At 39.8% G+C, this 19,675-nt stretch overlaps 1 protein-coding gene across 2 annotated transcripts in view; it reads left to right on the top strand.

Moving 5' to 3' along the window:
- SERINC5 (serine incorporator 5) overlaps nucleotides 1-19,296 on the top strand; it is a 38,454-nt gene extending 19,158 nt beyond the window's left edge. The window contains exons 3-12 of one of the 2 annotated variants that reach the window (XM_033163825.1): nucleotides 138-316; nucleotides 2,229-2,311; nucleotides 6,389-6,482; nucleotides 7,479-7,690; nucleotides 9,004-9,099; nucleotides 9,977-10,103; nucleotides 11,979-12,045; nucleotides 14,827-14,866; nucleotides 17,351-17,498; nucleotides 18,321-19,296. In XM_033163825.1, the coding sequence (XP_033019716.1) occupies nucleotides 138-316; nucleotides 2,229-2,311; nucleotides 6,389-6,482; nucleotides 7,479-7,690; nucleotides 9,004-9,099; nucleotides 9,977-10,103; nucleotides 11,979-12,045; nucleotides 14,827-14,866; nucleotides 17,351-17,498; nucleotides 18,321-18,468 (1,194 nt within the window). In that variant the 3' untranslated portion in view covers nucleotides 18,469-19,296. The remainder of the gene's footprint in view (nucleotides 1-137; nucleotides 317-2,228; nucleotides 2,312-6,388; nucleotides 6,483-7,478; nucleotides 7,691-9,003; nucleotides 9,100-9,976; nucleotides 10,104-11,978; nucleotides 12,046-14,826; nucleotides 14,867-17,350; nucleotides 17,499-18,320) is intronic. The other variant, XM_033163826.1, reaches the window with a different exon arrangement.
- Nucleotides 19,297-19,675: the final 379 nt, after the last annotated feature.

A 19,675-nucleotide genomic window follows, 5' to 3' on the forward strand; every position in this document is an offset into this window, starting at 1 on the left:
ATGTCTGAAGGTAAATTTAAGCAGAACCCTGGGTTGGCATCACTGGTCGCTTCGCCTGTTGAACTGAAACTCTCTTGAGCTGGGTGTCGTTGTTTTCATACCACGTGTGCCTAAATTTGTTTTACTGCCTGTTTCAGATTCCCTTTTATGGCACACTATGCCAACATATTCAGGCAGGTGACTCATGTGAGAAGCTAGTGGGGTACTCTGCAGTTTATCGAGTGAGCTTCGGAATGGCCTGCTTCTTCTTCATCTTCTTCTTACTCACCATCAAAATCAACAGTAGCAAAAGTTGCCGTGCATACATGCACAATGGGTAAGCCAAATGATTGTCTTTGTTTTGCACTAATTTAAACATTCACTATTCTAAGCTGCTGGATTTCTTCACAATCTAAATATGTAGTGCTTAGTGCTTTTTTTTTTTTTTTGATTGGAACAAAATAATAAGTGTTTATTTTAAACATCAACAAACTTAAGATATTAGTTACAACAAACTTAAGATATTAGTATTATATATTGCATGTAACTTGCAAGGTCTCCAAGCAAGTTACATGCAATATATAATACCATATGGAGAAAGGGGGGGGTGGGAATAATATAATACTTCAATATTTCATATAACATAACATCCATGGGGAAATAAATATACCAGCAATATGCTACTATTTATATGGCTTAATAATATGCAATTAATTAAGCAAAGCTATAATCTTACCCACTAATTTAGATGATGATGATGATGATGATGATGATGATGATTATTATTATTATTTAATACCTCGCCCATCTGGCCACTCTGGGCGACTCCTAACAGAATATTAAAAACACGATCAAACATCAAACTTCCCTAAACAGGGCCGCCTTCAGATGTCTTCTAAAAGTCAGATAGTTGTTTCTTTCCTTGACATCTGATGGGAGGGCATTCCACAAGGCGGGCGCCACTACTGAGAAGGCCCTCTGCCTGGTTCCCTGCAGCCTCAATTCTGGCAGTGAGGGAACCGCCAGAAGGCCCTCGGAGCTGGACTTCAGTGTCTGGGCTGAATGGGCTAATCTCAACCTCCCCCTAGTCCAAAAACCATTCACATTGAGCCAACATTGCCCCCCCCCCATTTAACCTCCCCATCCAGAAGTCTGGTGCCAAGGCCAGCTATTACAAGTCAGGGGTGGGTGGGTCCAGTATCCTCCCTGGATGGCCCAGTGTCTCCTCTTCCTTCAGGGGGAGCAGAGCAAAGCAGGAAGACAGTAACAAATGTTTTACGTGCTTTGCACTTGACCCAGCTACTGCTCCTCTCCTGCTGAAAGCTCTTTGCGGCTTTGCCATTTCTTAAAGAAACACTGAGCATATTCATAGCACTGAATAAACAATACTAGCAGAAGTTCCTTTTCCAGTGCTATATATACCCACCTCTCCTCCTCCTATGTTTGCATGGATTTCTTTGCTGACTTCCTGTCATTTTCATTAGATCACACACAAACACCATTTTTAAAGCAAAAACAAAAAACCTAAACATATTTAAAGTGCACACAAGGTGAATTTTAAGTGTGTCTCATTCAGGATGGATTGTCAAGTCTGAATGACAGTGTTCATAGTGATGAGGACTCATTCCTTATTTTATTTTGCTTTCCTGTGCAATTGTGTGCCACCTTTTACAGTGCAATGGCTGTGGTGTCTTTTGGTTTGTTTGTGCTTATTTCAGATCCTATGGTACATTGCAAAAAAATAGCAGTCACACAGTTAATAGGGAATACACTGTTTGCACTGTCTCTTTCTAAACCCCATCTTGATGGAGCTCATATATGTTCTCTCTTCAGACAGACACAATGGCTATGTTCTACCTTCCATTGTCAGACTAGTATGGCCCTGAATACCAGTTTCTCGGAAGCACAAGTTGGTAGAGTGTTCTTGCACTCAAGTCCTGCTATGGGGCTTCCAATAGTTGGCTGGCCACTGTGATAACAGGATGCTGGACCAGTGAGCCATTGGCCTGATCCAGTAGGGCTCTTCTTAAATCCTTTGAACTGGGGCGCGTAGCAGAAGAAACACAAGAACAAGGGAGAAACCAGCCGATTTCTTTTTCATTTCCTTGTATTCATAAGGAGAGGTGATATTGCTTAAGTTACCTCTGCCCATCTTCATACAGGTTAATAAACAATTAACCTAGAATGGGTGATATGATTTTCACAGCTTAAGTAAATTAAATTCTCTGTGTTTGTTTTTTCCTCTTCAGATTTTGGTTCATTAAACTTCTAGTCTTGGCCGCCATGTGCTCAGGAGCCTTTTTCATTCCCGACCAGGATACCTTTCTTAAAGGTACAAACTTTACAAGAATGGCATGTGTTTTCATCTATTAAACCTGTGGCCTTCTTGATGTTACTGGACTCCAGCTCCCATGACTGCCAGCAAGCATGGCCAGTGTTTCGGGGTGGTGATGGTTGGAGTCTAGGGGGCTTCTTCTATGTGGCACTGGTCCTGTATCTCTGATCTACTGAGTATCAATTGATAGCAGATAACCAGAGATGCTAAATTGGTTATGGATGACATCTTTCACAGCCCCTTTGAGGGAGAGTGAGAAACAGCTGAAGCATGGTGCTGTGTTTTCTCATCAGCTCGACTTTTGGAAGAGATAAGCAGGAGCAGAGTGACAGGAGTAGGGGCTGGATGTCCACGCTGCAGATTCAAGACAGACAAAGAGAGTGTTTGTGTGAAATGTAAGAGTTTGGACAAGAGCAGATGAAGTTAGGCTCATGCACTATTACCAATGAAAGTTGAAGCCACAGACAACATAACTTGGAAAGCCTGCAGGGTATTTCTAGCCTCACTTATTGCCACTGTCACTTCTTGCCAGAGTAAATTAAGGATTCATAGGCAAATGTTTTAGCAGTGATTCATGTGTAAATTTATATAACAACAACAATTACAAATGCATTTTGGATTATTCTGCCTCCCTCAAACGATCAGAAGACAAACACTACAGGACACTGGTATTCTTGGTGAAATCTTTTTGCTATCAGTACAAATAGTCTGGACAATTTTGAAGGTCAACATTTATTAGGAGGACAGCAGTCTCTTACAAATTCCCAGTTGCCAAAACAACTGGACCAAAGATGGAAAATCCTATGCCAGTTTCACAGAACGTGCAAATTCAAAAAAGGCAAAATTTTTATAGTACTAGTGCTTTAAACCTGTTAAATTAACGGGCGCTAGAACATATGTGGTGAAACATTTTTGAAAACAGACTGCTTGCCCGCCGCCACTTGTAACGGCCGCTGCCGCTTAGAAGTACGTCCATGCGAGCGCGTGCCCGCACACACCCGCCGCTTCAACAGTTTCGCCCGGGCGCCCGAAGTCTCTGCGCTCCAAGTCCCAACGGCTGTCCGTGGGGCACATGCACAATCCCACGGACACAGGGACTGGACGCAGAGACACTTGCACTTTATTAGTATAGATGCCCATTTGATTTCATAACATTATCTTACTTTGAAACTAGCTGTTCAGGATTTGAAATAGTTCTCCTGCAAGAGGATGGTCACGTCCACTTCATACAGTTAAAGGACATTTATACCACTTTTAACAGTCATGGCTCCTCCTGTCCTAGGATTCTTTGGGGGAAAGCAATGACTGTTAAAGTGGTACAAGAGTCCATTAAATGTATAATGTGGCTGCGACCAGAATCCCTTTCAAGGTTGTACCTGAGAAACCTACCAGCAACTTGTGCAAAAAAAAAGAAAGCAAAAAGGGCCTAACTATATAATAATTCATTAAAGACATCTGCATCTTTAAAAATGGCAGAAGGAGTGGGGAGAAGAACTGATTCACGCTAGAACCCAGTGGAGGAGAATTTGACTAATCTATTTTAATGTATTTTTAATAGTTTGTTGAAAGCTGCTCAGAGTGGTTAGGGAAACCCAGCCACATGGGCAGGGTATAAATTATTATTATTATTATTATTATTATTATTATTATTATTATTATTATTATTATTAATTGACTCTCCTGCACCAAAATAAAGCTGCAGTTTGTCACAGTAGGGAAGCTGCAATTGATGCCGATTGAGTTGAGTTGGAGCTTTGAATTGTGAATGCAGCAAAGAGGGATAAGGTTATCTAACCCCAGCCATGCTTCCCATAGCTCCCTAGAAACAGCAAGTGCAAACTGCATGTTTAACATAGCAAATAAGTTTTGCTTATCCCTCCCCCCTTCAGAAAAATACCCTGTTGAACACTTGCAGCTGCAAGATGCTCCTTAACTTAAAGTGCAATAAATCAGGGCTACACGAATACAGCATTTATCCACTTCTTCCCTCATTCATAATATGTGGGTGATTGTTTATTATATGAGGCAGAAAACCTTTCATCACTTTATTGCTGTTTGAAAATATGGTTGATCCCCCACCCCCCATGTTAGGTGCATATTTTCAAGCAGCAAAACTCCCACTAAATGCAGGAGAAATGACTCACTATGGAATGTGAAAGACCTTGTTGGTATGTCAGGCCTGATATGATTAGCTCAGTCTAAGCATATTAGTACAGCTGGACTACATTGCTTGCAGTAGTCAGTGATTTGTTCTGTTCTTCATGTGGAAAAATTAAACCAAACTGCATTTGATCTAGAGCTGCTAAAAGTCAGCAGCAATTTCAGTTAAAGTCTCCCACAATTTCATTAGTTTCCAAATTGACAATGTCTAGCAATGCAAAATTAGATTTCTTGCAGAGCTTTCATTTCATTATTGTAAGATCCTGTGTCTGAACAGCAGTTCTTAACAATTAAGATTATTTGTTGTTTGTCAGAAATGCTGGCAGATGGCAATCTCCAAATCCTCTAGGAGGAGAAAAATACATGATAGTTTAGGCTACATGTAGAATAGCCCAAAGCTTTAGACAAGAAGGTGCTTTTATTAACTAGCTTAGGCTGTAAGCATTCACACATGCAATTGCAGGATATCAAATTAATTGTCCATTAAAAAAAAAAAATCAAGACATGAAGAAGGACAACTTCAAAGTCTGCAGCTCCATTCCCATTCACTTCCTTGCTTTTTTTCAGTCCACTAACTGGAAAGAGACCAATCATGTTGGCGGAGCACATGTTACCAGGCCTTGTAATGAAGCTTAGCTGCAGTGAGCATTCCCAGTGGAGTAACACACAGCCAGTCTTGCAGCCACTCCGTGCTTTTGTATGTGCCTATAATTTAATTGGCTCTTTGATCTGAATACTTTTTAAAATGTGAGGACCTAAGCTGCTTTGCTGAGATTTTTGTGCGTGGTTTGCACAGAAAACCATTGCTGATTAGATTGTCCCCACGTATAATTTATATATTGAACAAAATGTTAATGTTGGTTTGCACTTCTCTTTCATTAAAAATATGCTGTGTGTGTTTTTGGAGTGCTAAGGAACAGTGTGAATACAATTATGAATCTGCCCTTTTGGTGGGAATGCAGTAAACGCATCTAAATTTGAATCTGGGGATAAACATCTGGTTTCAGCCACAAACTGCTGTTTGGGGTTGTCTTACAAAGGCCCTTTGGGGCTCTTATGCTTCACTTTCTTTCGGTTCTAAGTATAGAAAGTCTAAATAAAGGTTCTTAAGTATACAGTTTAGTATGTGCTACCCAATATAGTTTTAATTCTGAGTAGCTCTGCAAGAGAAATATTTTCCTGTTGAGTTGCCTTATTTTGAGTAATATTTATATCCTCCTTTGTGCTTATATGTCTTTTAATAAAACTTTTAAAATGTAATATTTATTTATTTAAAAAGCATTTCCAAATGACTTAATGTTAAAAAAATCTCTAAACGGTATACAAAAATCCAACATAAAAACAAATCATAAAAACAGTTGTGACATAAAAAAATAAAAATAAAAACAGTACTTGTTTCCTCCTTTGTTACATTGTTTTTAAATGCAAACTTTGTAATCTCAGTTTTGAGGATTAGTTGCAAAATGTTTTAAAATCCTCCAAATTTTAGATCTGATACCGCTTTATCCAACCAAACAATGTACATGCTTCTCTTCATGAAGTAGTGATTGCAGTCATATTGCAGTGTTGAAAATGTAAAATGGGCTGGAACATGGATCGGGGAGCCTGGGACTGTATGGTGCTGCTGGACTCCAACTCCCATAATCCCTTGCAGTTGGCCATGCTGTCTGAAACTGGTAGGAGTTGGAGTCCAGCAACATCAGACCACAGTTTTCCCATTCTTAGGCCAGTTGACAGAATCTTGGACCATCAGAAATCTGCCAGATACAATTTTGGAGTGCACTTTTTGTGAACCAGTTTCTTTTGGATTTTTGCCATGAATTCATTGCTTTAAAAAAAAGAACCTGTATAGTGAATAAAATAATTCATTTATTTGAGTCAAAACTCACAATGCAACTCTTTACTGTCCTACAGCATGGCGTTATGTAGGCGCTGCAGGAGGGTTCCTCTTTATCCTCATTCAACTCATCCTGCTTGTAGAATTTGCCCACAAATGGAATAAGAACTGGTATGTATCTTGAACGTCCATGCATTTGTGTGAGTTTTAATGTTGCCTTGAATAGCAACTGTGATAAATTTAGCATTTGTATCAGGCATTCTCGTATTATATCTTTTAGAGTGCTTTCTTATCCATGCTGCTTCCTTTATTCCTGACTTTGGGGGTTGGGTTTTTCATTTTTTGTCTTTCACTTACTATTTATTACAAGCTGCTTCTCTCAGTGACTATCACAGTTTTTATCACTGCAGAAAGCTTTCACATGCATGGTGCAACAGTGCCTTCATTAGTCTTTTTCATTCCACAAACGTTAGAAATGAATGAACTTTGGAAGAGAAAGAAATGTAAACCTCTTGAGATTTCTGCGTGATACTCAAATGTTGGGGTGGTAGTGCTTGTCTCTCTGAGGAGTCCTCAGCCCTTGTTGTGCTTTTCGTGAGCGTGCTGATGATTGGTCGCTTCATCAATGTGTGTGTGATTGAGTGTGTTGGTCCTGTGGGTGAGCAAATTTCGGCACCCCCCCCCAAAAAAAGTTCAACAATTCTGGGCAAGTTCCCCCCATTTCCTCAATTTGGAGTCCCAAAAAAGAGGGGGTGTCTAATACATGGGGGCGTCTTATACACAGAAAAATATGGTGCTTCCTGATAGATCCTGTTCTGTTCCATTCTGCTGGACCCAAATTCATTTTCATGGAACCAAGCACTGACCTTTTCTAGCCTTGAAGGTTCATCCTATAGCTGGTCACAATTTACTGTATTATAATCCCTCCAGACATCCATAGACCATATCAGTTTGTGAATCCTGTATGCAGCAGGCCATGCTCACTTCAAATAATTAAGGCATGACTTGTTCTTCGTTAGAAATGTCCATTGTATCCAACAATATAAATACAGCAAATTTTCCCCATAATGAACTATCCTCATGAGGATACCTCTTGACAATGAATCCATAGAATTCATTTGCTTTCCCTTCAGCTAAATACATACTGCCCTTTTCTTTCCCTAACAGGACATCTGGCACAAGGCACAATAAGCTCTGGTATGGCTCCTTAGCTCTTGTGACTCTCATTTTGTACTCCGTCGCTGTTGGAGCTCTGATTGTGATGGCTGTCTTTTACACACGTGCCGATGGCTGCAATTTTAACAAGATCCTGCTTGGTGTCAATGGCGGCTTGTGCTTGCTTATTTCAATGATAGCCATCTCACCCTGTGTCCAAAACCGTAAGCAAGCTCTTTTGGTCTGGTATTACTTTAGCTGGAACTACTGTTGATTTCCTTGGCCGTAACTGAACCTCAATATATTTAGAAGTAGCATTATGCCTGCGTTTTGGGACTTGTCTGTTTGTCACAGTCTCTGACCCAGCAGCTGAATTTCTGTTGTGTAAAATAATCTGCCAGCACCCACTGTCAATTCTGACAACCCATCTGTATAAGCCTTCTGTATAGCCCCATCAGGTCACAGCATTGCTGTGGTTTATCTGCATGCATCAATTTGCCATATGCATTGAGAGGAAGGACTGTAGCTTAGTTGCAGAGCACATCCTTGGCGTGCAGAGGGTCCCTAGATCAATTCCTGGCATCTCCAGTTAAAAAAGGATCAGATAGCAGATGCTGTTAAATGCATATTTCTGAGAACCACTGCCATGCTGGACTAGAGGAATGAATAGGCAGCCTTCTAGAGGAATCTTTGCATTATTATTACTACTTATGGGTTGGAGCCAGACTAACAGCACAATCCAAACCCAATATCTACCAGGATGTGCAAGCTTAGAGTAGGCAGATGTTGGGGTGATGGTGTAACTCTCTCAACCCAGCTGAACTGAAGCTAATCTGACTCAGCTGGCAGAATCTATGCTGGTGTAAAATCCCCAGAAGAGTTCATTCTTGGGGTGAGGCAAGGAGAGACTTAAGCCAACCTCTGTCAGCAAAACTTAGAGCACCAAAAATGTTGGTATAAATCAAACTCAATTTTAAAGGTTTGTTTACCTTTTACCAGACTTAGGCTGCCTCAGTTGACAGTAGCTCTGCTTCAGAACAAAATTTGGGATAGGGATAATTTATGACATCTTAATTTAAGCCAGGATAAAATTTGCCAGCTTCCTGTGCTTAGAATTACTTTGTTAGTCATGCTTATAATAGACGCATCAAAATCAGTGAGACTTAAGTTAGTGATAGTTTCACAGAGGTTTTAAATTCAGTGCTCTTGGCCATTTATGTCTTCTAAGACTTGTTTATCCACTTGAATCTTTAATATCAAGCTTTGGTGACAGAAAACATTCAGAGATGTAAATGAGTCAGGGTAACTCTGAATCCCCCTTCCCTTTTCACAAACCAGCTATGAGAGCAAATTGTAATGTGTCTTTTACTTGCCACTTTTTGGGAAAAATCTAATTTAAAAAAAATCACAGTAGGAATTAGTGGGTTAGATCCAGAGCTTTTGTTAAAGAAGAAAAGATACATTTTCATTCTCTAAAAGCTTTTCAAAAATGTATTAAAACAATGATTATTAACAATATTCCTTTTTTTAACTTTAGGTCAGCCACATTCTGGCTTGCTGCAGTCAGGCATTATCAGCTGCTATGTCATGTATCTCACCTTTTCATCTCTTTCAAGCAAACCACCAGAAACTAGTAAGTTTAATTTGGATCAGGAATTATATGTGCATTTACACCAATGGCAATATAAAGGTCTCTGCTTCAGTTGTTTGTATACTGTTGTAGTATTCATATCAGGACATTAATCCTATATAGTTTAGGCTATGCCAGCCTTGCCTAGCCTGGTCCCCTATAACTCTCCTCATCTCTGATAATTGGCCCTGTTGGTTGAGGCTGAAGAACTGTAGGCTTAATTATCTGGAAGGCACCAGGCTGGGGAAGGTTAATATATATATTTTAGCTTCAGCTGATACATAGAATGTGGAGTTTTCTTCTGTTTTATTTCTAGCAGTTACAAAAATATATATAAAATACTTTAATGTTTTGTTTGGAAGATGTTGTATGTTTACTATTAGGGTTTTTATTTTTAGAATATGATGTGTCACTAACTGAAAAAAAGAGAAAGTATGTTTTGGGGGTGTAGAGCAGGGATGGGAAACCTATGACCTTCCAGGTGTTGTTGGACTCCAACTCCCATCAGCCCCAATCAGCATGGCCAATGGTCAGGGATGATGAGAATTGTAGTCCAGCAACATCTGGAACGCTGCAGTTTCCCACCCTTGGTGCAGAGTCTAATAGCTGGTTATTGGGGTGAGTGGGGGAAAGTGATGCTTGCCATTTAGTCATAAATTAGTCATAATGGCATGAATAAAAGTGAAGAATGAATGAATGAATGCAGCAAACCGTAAAATAGAAAGAACAACAGCAAGATTAGCCTTTTCAGTAGTACACTGTGTTTCATTATGGATCATATAGATTTTATTAATTTAAAAATACAGTATTAGGATGTATCAAATCATATAACTGAAACATAAAATGAGCCATGCTAATTGTGAATTATTATTTTTTTAAGTCCTAGATGAGAATCAGAAGAACATAACAATCTGTGTACCTGAATTTAGCCAGGGGCTACAGACAGATGAAAACTTGGTGACTGGACTGGGTACTGCCATCCTGTTCTGTTGCATTTTATATTCTTGGTATGTCTTGAGTTGCAGTTGTAATGAAGTATTCAAGTAATTGAATAGAATTAGGAAAAATTGCATCATACTGTATTTGGCCCTATAATCGGCAGGAGAAGTCTTATTGGTGGTGCTGTCACTGGGGGCTGCCCAGTTTGTGCTGACCCATAGCAGAGCCTTCCTGATGATGGTTCCCCATTTGTTGAATATCCCCCCTCCACGCTGTGAAATGCATCTTTCCATTGTGGTAAACATTAAAACATTCCTGTTCACCCAGGCATCTGATAGTTGATTGTTCCTGCCAATCTTAGCTGTGAGGGCATATAGCTGGTTTTAAATGCTTTTAGATGTTCTTAATGGTTTTAGTTGTTTTTATCTATTTCTAATTGTCTTGTTTTGCTTTGTTGTTTCCTATTCCGAGCTACTCTGGGAGGATTGAGGGGGACAGAAATTTAACTAAGAAGTACTTCTGAGGGAAGTAGCAGTTATTATTTGGCACCATTTCGACATGCACTTTGATGTCTGCTAAATGTAAATTGGAGTGTGTAAATCATGAAGCTACTATATAAGTGAACAGTAGGACAGGGAGTCCCCATCAATATGCTTGGGTCAGTGCAGAGATGATGATACAATCTTGGTAGTTTAATTAGAGTCCAGCAAGAGGCCATATGGGACGCGGGTGGTGCTGTGGTCTAAACCACAGAGCCTAGGACTTGCCAATCAGAAGGTTGGCGGTTCGAATCCCCACGACAGTGTGAGCTCCCATTGTTCGGTCCCAGCACCTGCCCATCTAGCAGTTCGAAAGCATGTGAAGTGCAAGTAGATAAACAGGTACCGCTCCAGCGGGAAGGTAAATGGCGTTTCCGTGCGCTGCTCTGGTTTGGCAGAAGCAGCTTAATCATGCTGGCCACATGACCCGGAAGCTGTCTGCGGACAAACGCCAGCTCCCTCTGGGGTTGTGGCGAGATGAGCGTCACAACCCCAGAGTCGTCCGCGACTGGACCTAACTGTCAGGGGTACCTTTAAGAGGCCATATTATTGCTGGTACTCTAATAGAAATTACTAGAGTCGAAATTTTACACAGTGCATAGAGATCCATCATACCAGTATTATGTAATCTTCCTAACAGTGTTTCTCTAGTACAACATGCACATTTTTTCCTTGCCTTGGTGTAAGAGGGCATTTACATACTGTTTCTCTCAGAGAACATGAATGACTGAAATATGGCTCTAAAGTAGTACAAAACCTGTAAAACTGAAGTTTTCTCCCACTAGACTGGTATTTACAAAATCTGAATGGTATGGTTTTTGGGTGTGTAGTATGTTGATTTTGAAGAAACACTAAACTGGTTAAATATCTGCCCCCTTCATCTAGAAACCTCTAGTGGAAGATTGATTAAACCTAAGTTCCTGTGGGAAGAGTATGTCTGCCATGCACATTCATATACAGATACAGGTTTTTACTGGGGCTGTGCACCAGATTCAGCTGGTCCAAACCAAATTAGACCAATTTTTGGGTATCTGGTTTTGGGCTGAACCACCTGGAGCAATGCAGAGCTATCAGGAGGCAAAGCATTGGGTGCAAAGACTGCAGGGGTCTGTTTTGCCAGTGTGTTCCTTGTTTTCTCTAATGTCTGGCACACTATTAGGAAACACCATTTCTGCAGAGGTTTCTGGTTGCAGCAGGGGTCTTTCTTCCCCAAAGGGTCAACTTCTATTAAACAATCCTTTTGGAGCTATTGGGCCTCCTCTGTTCCACTGAATTCATTTGGGACTATTGCCTTCCAGAAATTATTCAACCTATTGTTGTTAGAAAAGATGTCTCTTCAGCAAGGCTGCTTCTAAGAACGACACATTCCCACTGATTAATTTCTGCTTTCCTGTTTGTGTCTAGTTTGACCTCAACAACGCGTGCAAGCTCTGAAGCCCTGAGAGGAATATATGGCACACCGGAAACTGAAGTGAGTCAATGTTTTTCTTTGTTCTGCAGTATGTCTCTTTCTGCCAAGTGCATGCACTCTCTTATGGAAAGTTCCATATGCTCCACACACACACACACATTTGCAGTTTCCTCATTAGCATTTACAAGATACTAGGTACAAAAGCATAACATATTCTTGTTCTTTGCAAAAACTCAGGGCTGTTTCAATATTATTGTAGAACACAATCGAATGTTGGCATTGTGGTGGTTCAGTTCTCTGTAGCAGTCACACTGAAGAAACTGCAGACTATACCTGTCTTTGTACTGCAAGATGTTTTCAAGCTTTGGTACTTGAGCTTTCTCCTCATAAGTCACTGATATCAAGCTCCTATTATCTTTTAAGAACTGTAGTCCCCATGAAGCAGTTACAACCTGCTCCCCAAGTTCTCTGGTGTGGCTAAAAGCTCCCAGGTTTACTTTGCCTGGATCTCACTGGAAAAGTCTCACTTGCTCAAACTTACTGTTCTTACCTTTAGAGCTGCTACCTTGGTGGTGTGATATCCCTCCCACTAAAGAAAAACCTTCTGCATAGCCAAACTTCCACATTACAGTGGTAACACATGTATACAAATGTCAGTCATGTTGTTTGACTGGATTTTGTGCTTAGTTCTTATGCCAGTGTATAACCAGTTGTGTAAGTTTCTAGGAGTTTCTGGTGCTTAGCTGAAAATATGTTCAGACAGTGCTGATCTCCAGTTGGAGACAGGAACCTGAATTCAAGTGGTTACGCACAGGCTTAAGGAGAGTCATCTACACACAAAATTGCATATTTGCATTGTTGTAATTGCACCTTCTTTTTAAAAGGTTTGTTGTGCAATTCAAACAACTGAGGCTCATCCGGCAAATAAACATACCATCGGAAAGTATAAACAATGAGAGGGGAAATCCTGTGTGCAAGGTGCCTAGTCCTTGCTCCCCCATACAAACACTCAGTAGTGTGGTAGGGGGAGTGAGTGAAAGTTGTTTTATAGCAGGATCTGTCTACAGAAACTTGGTGCTTTACGTGGTTCATATGATTTATGCACTAGTGCATTTTTAATGTGTGGCATGTTGCACTGGAACCACCTGTGGAGAAGCAATTAATGTATTTTTAAAAATGGAATAATATGAAGTGACAAAACTGGTCCAGAGTTCATTGCGGCAATGTCAAGTCTATACAGTAGCTGGTCCACACATCACATTATACCATAGTTTTTAACACAAGTAGTGTGCTGGTACACATTGCTCAAATGTTCCCAAGTTACTCCTCCCCTACTAACCCTTTCCTGCACTGGGGAGGCTGGTTACATGTGAACTAGCACTTGGGGTTTGTTTCCCTCAAACAAGCCATGATTGGAAAGCCGAGGTTTGCTTTAAAATAAACTGTGGTTTAATGTGACTTGTGAACCACTTCAGCATGTCAGATGTTCCCAGTGTAGAACAAATATGTTTGGAGTTACCAACCCCCTCTGATCCATATTAAACATTTAGTGCAAAAATCTCAGGTTTGTTGTGCTAATAGAAGTTCTGAAAGCAAAGCATTTAAAGTTAGAATAGTTTCAGATAGCAGCCAAAGTACAGTACTTCAAAGAAATGACAGCTCCTAGTGTGGGGCTTTGGCAGAAGTGTAGCTGGCTTAGTTCTTGCCATTGCTATGCTGCCAGTTTTGTTCTAGCTAGTTCGTTTGGACTAGCAGCAGCCTGAAATGTTGGCCATGTGATTTAGCACGCCTGTCACTTGCAAGCAGCACTGTCAGGGAACACTCTTAAGTGTGTTGATTCTCCTTTTGCTGAGTGAGAGACAACACAGATGGATTCTGTCTGGGACGAGAGTCCAAGCTGCATGAGAGAACTCTGAACTGCTGTACTAAAGTGGAGCATAATAGAATTACTTTTAGATCATTTGCTCTTAAAGAATGCTACAAGAACCATTGCATAGTAACATAAAGAAAAGGGTAGCAGCAGGCAGCTTATTGTGCGCTTCATTCTTCCCCATGACAGAAGAGCTTTTGTCTCCTGATTAGAAATGTAAACATAATTCTTCAGCTGCATCTGTTAAATAGGAAGCCTTTCTTGCATGTAAACTATAGACTGTTACCCACATTATGGAGAGCTCTTGGCATGCATGGCAACATTGCTAATTGGATCTCTCAAGAATTTGCAAGGCTTGAATGTCTGATAAATGTAACCATGTATGTTGCCGTCTTAGACAACTGGAAGGCAAAAACTAGAGCAATTATCAAAAGTTTTTTAAATTTAAAACTCAAACAGTTATGGAAGCAATGTACAGAATTGAATTCCTAACTCCATAGCATTAGTTGAAAGTATTTTGCCTGTGTCAGACTTAAGCATTCAACCATGTGGTCAAAGGGAAATATTTTTTAATGTAGGTTAATAGCAAATAAAGCAACATTCCTGTGCTGCCTGGAAAAATAAAAATTTGTTTAGAATATCGCAACGTGGTGCTTTTGCAATTTTAAATAATTGTGTTTCTCAGTGTACTTCTTTTACCCAATCTCAGGAGAAATCCAAAATACTCTCTCACTTTTTAACTATTTCATTATACTGTGTTGCATTTAAAAATCTGTGCATATATCATAACATTTGTATGTGTATGAATTCTTTCTTTCCTGCCATCCTCAATACTGAAGTCTTGCTAAATATCAAATAGTCTAAATTTATTTTTTGCTGTTTTGATTGAAAGCCCCTCATATTTCTGCATGTTTAATTGTTTCTGTCCTGGTAAATGTAGCCTTCTATTGTTTTCTGTATTTATGGTATAGGTGGCTCGCTGCTGTTTCTGCTGTACTCCTGATGAAGATGGTAGGAATTCATTCTTTCATGCAACTCTACTTCCATAGTGATACTTGCTACCTTGAAAAAGGGAGTGGGCTGCTTGTGTTTGTAGACCACTTCTTACCTTTTCATGTACTTTTTTTTTTACATTGGAATGGACATTTCTCCCTAACTAGCGCATGCTTTCTCTTGTGAGGTGAGGGATGCAATAATAGATAGGAAAGCTGTGGGGGCAGGGCATCCATTTCTCCGCCCCTCTTTGATGCATAGAGACAGTTTCCCTGATGCATTCTGAGAACTTTCTGCACTTAGTAAATGGCAACAGCCAAATGATCCTTGGAATAGGAAGAAAGAGGTTGTGTGCGATTTGCCCAGTAAACCCAAGAATGCCGGCGATAGAAATAGCTGTGTGACATGTTCTGCTCATTGCTAGAGGCTGTATACTCCAAATGTTGGCATAGGGCAACACTGTAAGAAACCTTAAATGCATGTAAAACACTTGTAAAGCCAAAGACGCATAGATATTATGAACACTTTCTATTCCATCTTCTCAAAGTGTGAGTTATATTTATTTTACTTTTTAGGTTTCACTGTGGTGTGTGGGGAAAGTAGATATGCATAACTACAGGGAAGAGAGTCGTGCAACTTAAAATAACAGTTGCAACCACAGGGATGTTAATTACAGGCGCTGCTTTTCAAAGAGAGAGAACATCTGTGGATGGAAAATGGCATAGTTCTTTTCTTGCTTATGTGTTGGTGTGGTGCATTCCCCCTTAGAAGCAATAGTAAGAGATTCAACTCCTGTTTTGACTTGTTCTGTTCAAAGCATACACATTCTAATGTCGCTCGCTCTACTCCCAAATAGTTCTATCTCCCAGTGATTCATGCCAGAGAGTGGGAAGAGGATGAGCACATTACAGCTGCCCCATCCAGTTTTGTTGCAAGCTTCGCCTTTTGTGTTCTGCAATACTCATAGTGCGCAAGCTCTCCTGAATGAGGAACTATATATAGCATGTGATTGCATAAAGCTTCATGACAGCTGCAGTAATTTAATTGTTTGGGAAATTCCCAACCTTGCATTTCTAAGGAGCATGTAAGTTTGTAAGAAAAGGTTGCTTTTGTGGGCTGTGACTCATAGCTTTTGAGATTCCCCGATAGGCAACAAGCCCCTCTTCCTACAGCTCCAGCAATGGTTTCCAGAAGTCCAGATACTAGAGTACAAAATGTGTGAAGAGCATCATTTTCCAAGGGGACTGCACTTGAATAAGTTGCAGGTTTTGCTGGCAGGGTAGGGCCTTACTCATATTGGGCCACAGATCAGAAATACTTTTTCTGGCAAAAACTGTATTTCATACATGTTCTATTCATTAACTGTGCTGTTTGCATGCATTCTCTTCTCTGAAATCTGTTCCCGAATACGAACAGTAACTTACGGTGCTGTGTTGAATCTGGGAGGATTAACTGAGTACCAGGCACTGGGAGCTCTTGTCACCATAAATTGAAAAATAAGCGCTTCAAGCAGAGAAAGGCAATAGCTCAGTGATAGAGCATAACATTTGCATGCAAAAGGTCACAGTTTCAGTTATTGTAGCCCCTCCCCCCCATCAGACTGGCAAAGGCTTCCCCATTCTAGTGGAAGCCACCCTTGGATCCTAGTTCCCACTGCAGATCTCCATTATTCTCAGAATATGACATTACCTCAAAATCATCTGATCTCCAGCCTGACAGCAATGTGCCTGCCTAGCCTTCACATCAAGCTATAGACTTGGTTCTCTTTTATTTTTGCTCCCCCACACCTTATGTCTCCTCCTCAGCCTGGGTTGTGCTTACTTCACCTGTCCAGAAGTTTGAAGTTCCTACATTCCACCTTCAGTAGGGAGCTTTTACCTCCATGAGAAGCGCATGTCACACAACTGCAAGTTGCTTTGGAAAATCCACTAATGAGAGTTTTACCATTAGCTGAATGACACTGTTGGATACAAGCCAATGTAATCTTCAGCTACATTGTACAACAATGAATATTGCAGAAGACAAAGCAGACAAAATACACCAATTACTCTCGGAGAGGAAAACTGAGTCAACAGTAATAAACTCACAGCTTTGAGTTCATTTGAACCCAAAGCCCTGCCATAATAGAAATATATTTAGTTTTATATATTTTCATATCAGGAAGGAGCCAAACAAACATCCTCAGTCAGAACATTTCTTAAATTAAAATGCAACTTTTTCCCGTTGGATACATTCAGTACCTTGATTCTTCTTGGCCCAGAGTAACAAGGCCAGTGTCTTCCCTGTTCCTTAGTAAAGTCCATTTTAAATATACTTAATTTCCTAGAGACTATAATTAGTGTTTATGGAAAGCTTGTGTAGCTTGTGTTTTTGTATGACCTGAAAGATGAGTGCTCTTCCTAAAATGGCATTCTGCTTGTTTTTCAAAGTAAATGAGTGGTGTTGAAGATTTAGGCCTGAACCAAATCTTAACATTTTTCTCATATGTGTTTGGTTTCACAGCAGATGTTGAAGAGCCTGTTGGCAGAAAGAGTGGTCAGAGAGTAATTTATGATGAAAAGAAAGGAACTGTATACAGCTATGCTTATTTCCACTTTGTGTTCTTCCTGGCTTCTCTCTATGTGATGATGACGGTCACCCACTGGTTTCAGTAAGTCACATACAGGGTTATAGCACTGAGTGGGTATGCTACCATAGTGGCTTGGTGTTAGACAGGATATTCCTGGTTAAATCTCAATTTATCCACAAAGCTACCGGTACTTTGTCTTAGTCTCGCCCCTCTGATTCCCTGCAATATGGGGCTAATAATACAGGCCTGACATACAGGGCTGTTGTGAGGATTAATATGTAATTGAGTAATATATATGCAGCACTTGAAATGTACTATATAAATTATAACCATTGTTTTGTGTTATGTGTATTTAATATCCTATCCTTGGTGAAGTTAGCTTGTCTTGATTTGGATGGTTATAAACTTAGTTCACATTTGAACATGTCAAAGCACTGCAACATGTGAATGAAACAGTTGAACTTCTAACAAAAATATGCAACTTATTAACATCAGTTTTATTTCCAGAAAACTGAAGATTAGCCAATGTGATACAGATTAAAAATTCATTAAGGGGCAGGAGATAAGTAAATTGCATGACCCACCAGTCTAATTTCTGGCCCTGTTAAATTGGTTAAATTATTAAGCATGAGTAACAGTGCAATCCAAGAACCTTTTCCTGAAGTAAGCCCCATTGAATTCAGAACATTTCTGAGTAAATATGCATAGGGTTGCACTGTAGCTAGAATGATTAAACAATAATGAAATGAACCTTGCTGAAGATGAAATTATTTATTGAAATTGCACCTCACTTTTCTCAGCATTGCTTCCACAAAATGAAGTCCTGCCTTATCAGCCTTTTAAAATATCAACAAATGTGTTAGCCAACCCATTTACATCCATCTCTTATTTTTATCTTTCTAGTTATGAAAGTGCTGCAATTGAAAAATTCTTCGCTGGAACCTGGTCAATATTCTGGATTAAGATGGCTTCCTGTTGGGTGTGTGTCCTCCTCTACGTTTGGACTCTTCTGGCTCCTTTCTGCTGCCCAACGAGAGAATTCTCAGTGTGAAGCTGTTTCTGGTACAAGTGCGTCAGCTTGGGGAATGGCAAAATAAATCTGTGTACTAGCTATCCTAATCTTGATGTTTAGGATATTACATTAACTCTTATGAAATCACACATTTAGAGTCTGGTTTTGAAAACTTATTTACATTACGTGAATTAAGAGAGCCTGGAGGAACAAGTTTAGTGAGAAGTGGCACCTCAGTCTGGAAGTCAAAAGTTATGGATTCTCTTAAACATAATTGGTGATAAGACTGATGCTGACATGTTACAGTCCTCGCAGACATTGATCCCCACTTTTTTTGTTGACAAAGAAACCAAACCCATAGATAAAATTACAAAATGGAACTTAAAACTTGACTGGGATGAAGATGTTGTCATGGGTGGGAACGACATCAGCTCGAGGGTTTCTTTTTCTGTATTAGGTGTTCATAGTAAATTATTGGAAATGTAGATTGTGGGTGAAAAGGATTTGTGGGTATAGAAATATTTATTTATGCTATTAATGAAAGGCACCTTTATGAATCACTGGGTGACATGATGTAGAATCTGAAAACCTGACTGGGATGCAAGACACTGTAAAGGTTGGTGCAATTGAAAGTTGTTATGAGTCACTCTGGGAGTGAATGCATGTAATAAAATATTCAGAACAGAAGCAGTGAGCAACAAAATACAAATCTGCCTATAGCTAGCCTAGTAAGTCTGGAGAGTTTCCCTTTTTTTGCAGGGGTTGTTAAGAGTCTACATGAAAACTTATTTAAAACTGTTATCTAATAGAGTTTAAGAAATCAGGTAAATACTTATATTGTAAAGTAGCCATACCCTGAAAAATAATTGGGAATGCTCAGAATTTATTTACAGCAGTTTCTTAAAAAATAATAATAATCCATCACTTTTTTGATCCCAGATTTCATCTCTAAATACATTTTGATGTGATTATTTTATATCAGTTATGGGTAGAGGATTACAAGGAGACAAAGCAAATTTAACTCATTGTAATATCAGCGATCTAACTTCTATTTCCCATGCATACCAAAGTCCGCTTAGTGAGTCTTTCATTACCTGCATCAGAACTAACTTTTTGGAAGCCCCCTATATTTGAGTGGAGTAATGTTGCAAGAGAAAACCATTGGACCATAACTATTTAGTACACAAAGCCTGCAATCCTATACACACTTGCCTGGAAGTAAGAGCCATATAATAAAACAGGACTA

The sequence above is a fragment of the Lacerta agilis genome, chromosome 11, assembly GCF_009819535.1.
Source record: "Lacerta agilis isolate rLacAgi1 chromosome 11, rLacAgi1.pri, whole genome shotgun sequence".
In the NCBI taxonomy this organism is placed as follows: domain Eukaryota; kingdom Metazoa; phylum Chordata; class Lepidosauria; order Squamata; family Lacertidae; genus Lacerta; species Lacerta agilis.